Here is a 6430-nt window from a genome sequence, read left to right on the forward strand (position 1 = left end):
AAGTCGTAATCCTTAATCAATTCCAACCATCGTCTCTGTCTCAAATTAAGCTCTTTCTGGGTGAGCAAAAATTTCAAGCTTTTATGATCAGTAAAAATCCGACAACGCTCACCATATAAATAATGTCTCCAAATCTTCAACGCGAAGACTACTGCTGCTAACTCCAAGTCATGAGTAGGGTAATTCGTCTCGTGCTTCTTCAACTGTCGGAAAGCATAAGCTATTACTTTTTCATCTTGCATCAATACGCACCCTAATCCCAACTTAGATGCATCACTGTATACCACAAATTCTTTTCCATTAACAGGAAGTGTTAATACGGGAGCGGAGGTTAACCGATTTTTTAGCTCCTGAAATCGATTTTCATAAACATCATCCCACTCATACTTAACTCCTTTACGAGTCAAATAAGTCAGAAGAGCTGTTATCAAAGAAAATCCTTGAACAAATCTCCGATAATAACCAGCTAAGCCAAGAAAACTACAAATCTCAGTTACCATTCTCGGTTGCTCCTATTGTAAGATTGCCTCAATCTTCTTGGGATCGACATAAATTCCAGCTCCAGACACCACATGTCCCAAGAAAACCACTTCCTTCAACCAAAATTCACATTTAGAGAACTTGGCATAGAGTTGTCTCTCGCGTAAAGTTTGCAACACAATGCGCAAATGGACAGCATGTTCATCATCATTCTTCGAATAAACCAGGATGTCATCTATGAATACTATCACAAACGTATCCAAGTATGGATGGAACACCCTGTTCATAAGATCCATAAAAACTGCCGGGGCATTAGTCAAACCAAACGGCATCACCAGAAACTCATAATGCCCATAACGCGTACTGAAAGCAGTCTTGGGTACATCCTGCTCCTTAATCCTCAACTCATAGTACCCAGATCTCAAATCAATCTTAGAGAATACCATCGCACCTCGTAATTGATCAAACAGATCATCTATTCGGCGTAAAGGATATTTATTCTTGATGGTCACTCGGTTCAACTGACGGTAATCAATACACAATCGAAGAGTGCCATCCTTTTTCTTGACATATAGAACTGGTGCTCCCCAAGAAGAAATGCTAAGGTGAATGAAACCTTTATCCACTAAATCTTGCAACTGGACTTTCAGTTCCTTCAACTCTGTCGGAGCCATTCTATATGGAGGGATAGAAATAGGTGCGGTACCCGGAAATAAATCAATAGGGAACTCAAGCTCTCGATCAGGAGGTAGTCCAGGTAAATCATCAGGAAATACATCAGGAAACTCACTTACTATTGGGACATCCTCTAACTTAGGTTCCCCCTTTGAAGTATCAATCACATATGCCAAATAAGTCGGATACCCTTTCTGCACTAATTTCGAAGCTTTGATGGCCGAGATTACACAGGACGGTAATACTCGATGTTCCCCTACAAATACAATCTCTGCTCCCTCCGAATTTTGAAGAACAACTTCCTTTCAGAAACAATCTGCGTTCGCCCGATGTGCAGTTAACCAGTCCATACCCAATATTAGATCAAAATCCAGGATCTCTAGAGGAATTAAGTCACCCCTAAATTCTTTCTCGCCTACCCTTACCCCACAGTCTCTATAACAACTATTTCTAACTAGCTTTTCTCCTAAAGGGGTGTGAATTACAATTTTTTCTTCTAATGGTGACAGATTTCTATCAGCAATTGATGCAAATGTGGTGCTCACATAAGACCTATCTGAGCCAGAATCTATCAAAACATAAGCATCTTTATCAAATAAAGACATAGTACCTGTCACTGCTTCAGGTCGGACCCGTGCCTCATCTTTCGTCACAGCGAAAACTCTTATCGAGGTACGAGTCTGTGGTCTCGAAGGTGGATGTGCCGGGGTATTACTCTCCACACCGAACAATATGGCCACTTCCTGTCTCGGTGACAACCCAGAAGAATCTCTCCTCTGCATATCAGTGTGAGCTGGTGAAGATGATGCAACTACCGTGGCTTATCCTAACCGTGGGCAATTACTCCTAATATGACCCGTCTGTCCACATTGGAAACATCTTGTTGGCCCTCTACATAGCCCACTATGATAATTCCCATAATTTTTGCATCGGTCAGAACCTCCAAAACTCTTCCCAGAACCAGTCATAACAGATCTGCTAAACCTCGAAGGTCTCTGTTGTGATGGTGGAAATGGAGGTCAAGGAGATGTCACGGAAACAGAAGTAGTACTCCCTGAAATCGCTGAGTCTTTGCCTCTTTTTACTGGCTGACTAGAAGACATACCAAGATTCCTCCTTTTTGCAAACTCAGTCCGAATCCTCCTATTCTCAGTCGCGAGCTTCTCAGCCCGTAAAGCCATCTGTACCACCTCCTTATGCGGCTCCCTACCAGTCACTGTCATCCACTCTCTAATCTCATTACTGAGCCATTCCTCGAAATAACTGGCCTGATCCTGCTCAGATTTCATCAGATCCGACACATATAACATCAACTCGTTAAAACGAGTCTCGTACTCCTCTAAAGTTAGATTCTCTTGTTTCAAACTAAAAAATTCTCTCTTCTTTTCTTTCTGATGAAAATAAGTGAAATACTGACCACGAATTCCTTGAGAAAATCGGACCACGTATGAGGAGTAGTGGAACGGGACTTCATTGAATTCCACCAAGTACGAGCCCTCTTCTCTAATAATCTCGTAGCCACCATCAGCTTCATGTCGTCGTCTAATCTCATATCAGAGAGAGTCTCTAAAACCTGATTAATCTAGTCCTTTGTCATAGTGGCATCCAACTCACCCGCGAAAGAAACATAACCGAGCTATCTAGCCTCTTTTAGCTTCTTGGAAATGGATACATCCTGTACCGATGGTGGAACTAAAGGAGTAACTGGTGGTACTATAGGTGGAACTTGACCAGTCTGAGCTCCATCAGCCATTGCGGTAAAAAAAGCTGCCAATGCCTGTGCTACCTCAGTAGGCATGGCGGGAATACCAGTAGGTGGCTGAGGAGGTGGAGGATGTGGAGGACTATCGGCCTGCTCAGCAGCAAGTGCTGCCCGAATGGTAGACGCAGCCGATTCTTCCCCTACTGCATCTAGTTGACAACGTTGGGAACGACCTCTTCCCGTCCCAACTGATCTAGTGAGAGGTGGGCGTCCGCGTCGAGGAGGCATAATAATCTATAAGAGAAAACGAACAAGCTTAGGGAACCTTAGGCTCTATATGAAAATGCAGGCATTCTATTCAACCAAATCTAACTTAATCTGACGCCACACTGATACTGTAAATTTTTAAAACCACTTTAAAACCAAAAACTCTTATCTTTAAAACCAAAAGCTCTAATACCAATAGAATTGTCACGACCCGAAACCTCCCTCAGGCCTATAATAATCGCCGTGACGTCCCGATTGACACTCATTATCCGAAATGCCAACCAGAACTCTGCAAGGCTTACATATCAGTTTCTTTCCTTTCCTATGAGCAATCGTTGTTAAATATCGAGTTTTTAGAGAATATACACTTTTTTAGATAAAAAACAATCAAAATAAAATTTTCGCCACACAGGGATATTTTGGTAATTTTTTCTCAAATTTTTTGAAACTGGCTAAAACATAATATACAAGTACAAAAACACATAATTCATATTCAAAATGAGTTTAAAAGTCTAAAATCTTCATTTAAAACGAAATTACGGTTATTTGAATATAATAAGAAAATAAAAGAAATATTAAGGAAAATATTCTATTTTCTTATAAAACAATATTTATAGAGTTATACGTGAATAATTTTTATAGCGTAAAAGCTAAATAAATTTATACATACTGAAATACAGTAAGCCAAAATATTTAATTTAATTTACAATAACAAGAGGGCCCCCGAATAAACAAAAGTAAAGAGGACTGTGAACCTACGGTTTGGAAAATGCAGATCCAATGGTAGTCCTCGATGAGATCAGCTATCTACAGTCTATACTGAACCTGAAATGGGTGGAAAGGAGTTGGGTGAGATTTTGCAATCCCAATGAGTAAACAGACATTATCATAAATATCTAAAGGCGAGTAAAATGGAGGCAAGTTTAAACAACAAATTTCAACCCATTTCATAATGTTTTCAATTTATTTCTTAAACCATAAAATATTTGTAATTTACCAAAACAGTTGTTAAGGCTTATGTCTTTTATTAAAACAAGGCTCAAGCCAAAACTAATCCTCGGGGATACCTTGGCCGAGGCATCTAACCGAGTCCGCCAAGGGTGTTAAAATATTCACACGTGAAACACATTTTTATTTTTAAAACCAGCCGTCCCTTGGCGTTGGCCGAGTTACACATTCACGTGGGGGTTCGACGTGAAGTGAGCTCTAATACTACCCCGGGAGTTACCCTCCTCGCCTCTACAACCGGAGTAACTATATAACTGGGTTTACCGTGCCCCTCTAATAGGCAGTCCACGGAAACCCGTCACTGCAGTGACTAACCCACCAATTTTAATAAAATTTCGACAGTATAACGTGGCTTTTATTTATTTATCCAGCCTGCATAGTAAAACCAACTTACATAAATTTCCCAAATGCACTCACAAAATATAGCCACATATACTCATTTCTCATAAGCCATTCCTAGGAAAATATATATTTTTCAAGTCAATTTGCAGCCTCCAATTACTCAATTTCATAATCAATACAATATATTTTTATTTGTCACATTTATTCCTAAAACATCAAAAATCCCGTTTTAATCTCGTTCTCATTTCATAAAATACATAAAGGGCATTTAAAATAAACTCTAGATAATTTACAATAATAATAAGTTTACTCACCGTTTGTACAAACTAAAAGCTTTCTAAGCGCCCCGATCACTACTCGTCGGGTACGACTTCTTTGCCTTTTCCGGAAGGCTCTCCTCCTAGACACATTACAAAAATTTACACAATTCATCACATTGATGCTAAATCACTATATAATTAACTTAAATCCTATACTAATGCATGGTATGAAATGCAATAGCCTAAAACGGCTTAAACGCGGTATTAACCTATTTTTGGCACTTTGCCCGATAAATTGCTAACGCGCTCCATTTTAGCTCTAAATCATCCCATTCTCTCTCCAACATTTCTAACCATTAAATATCAGCCAATAACCTTCTAAAAACAACAAAATCAGCTCACTCCCTTCCTTGGAAAATTCGGCCAAAAATGGGACATTAACTCGGTTAATTTTCTACTTTGTTTTTCTATCACGTTTAATCGTTTTTCATCATTTTCTCTTCATTTCCCTTAGAATAAAATCAATTCATCATCATTGTACAGCATTGAGCATCCAGCCAAGAGTGGGTATTGTGAAAATTTAATGATTTCTTGCCCAATTTAATTTCTAAACACATTTAACTAACAAAAATTATCAATTTAACTAAAAATCAAAACCTAAAAATTTCAATTTCTCTCCCCTACAATTTCATCCAGCCCTTGATATCACTTTTTGATCTCTCTCCTCAAGCATGCTAAATGGAAATAAAGGCATAGGAAAGGTAGAAATCAAGCTAAAATCAAAAAATCTTACCGTTAGACGCGTAAACGGGCGAAAAACGTGAATTCCCCTTTGAATTTTCTTGTTTCTCTTTGGTTTTTCTTTTTTTCTTCCTTTCCTCTCTATTTCCTCTCTTGTTCTTCCTTATGGACAGCCAGCACTTAAAATGGGGTTTAAATGGGCTGACTTTTCATTAAAATAATATTATTTCATTTAAAAATGCCACGTGTCACTTTCCATTGGCCCATTTTTAAAATTTCATCCATTTGTTTCCAAATTTTCACCATACACTTGTCCCACATATCCATAGCTTAGATAAAATTCTCAGACTTATCCAAAATCTCGGTGGAGTAATTTTTGAAATTTACACTTTTACCTTCATAAAAGTGAAAAATTACATTTTTGCCCAAAAAACTGAAAAATTACCCATAGACATATTTTTCATCCCTTATACTCATGCCATTCTCAAATTTGTCAAATTTGATCTAAATTCTCTCAAAATCTCAAATTTTGTCCGCGTATGGTAAAATTACGATTTTGCCCCTACACTCCAGAAATCACCAGAATTAAACTTTTTCACTTCTTATCATTAAATTATACTCCAAATAGTTAATCTTGATCAAAAATTTTACTCCCTGATCAAATTATTATCTTAGGTGGCAAAATGACGACTTTTGCCCCTAAACATCAAAATTTTCAATTTTACCCCTAATGAACCCTCGAACTCCAAACAATCATTTTTAGTCATTCCTTGACTATAAAATATTAAATTTCATCATACAATTCCTATTTGAACTAGTTCGAGGTTAAATCAATTTAAGTGTACCGTTAGGTACAATATCGGGTTTCATCTATTCTTAGGTGCTTTTTTAGCGTAATAACATGCTACTCAGTGCATGTATGTCATGACATGTGTTTATAGGGTCAGGTTTTACA

General features: G+C 38.1%; 1 protein-coding gene across 1 annotated transcript; it reads right to left on the minus strand.

Annotated features, from left to right (window-relative positions):
* LOC108661130 (RNA-directed DNA polymerase homolog) lies at positions 609-2908 on the minus strand (the record flags this gene model as incomplete). The annotated part of the gene is made up of 3 exons (XM_018117019.1): positions 2837-2908; positions 1871-1931; positions 609-1057 (listed from the first exon to the last, which is right to left on the minus strand). Coding segments are annotated over exons 1-3 (582 nt in total), but the record flags the coding sequence as incomplete, so codon positions are not given.

This window comes from Theobroma cacao, chromosome 3 (genome assembly GCF_000208745.1).
Source record: "Theobroma cacao cultivar B97-61/B2 chromosome 3, Criollo_cocoa_genome_V2, whole genome shotgun sequence".
Lineage (NCBI taxonomy): Eukaryota > Viridiplantae > Streptophyta > Magnoliopsida > Malvales > Malvaceae > Theobroma > Theobroma cacao.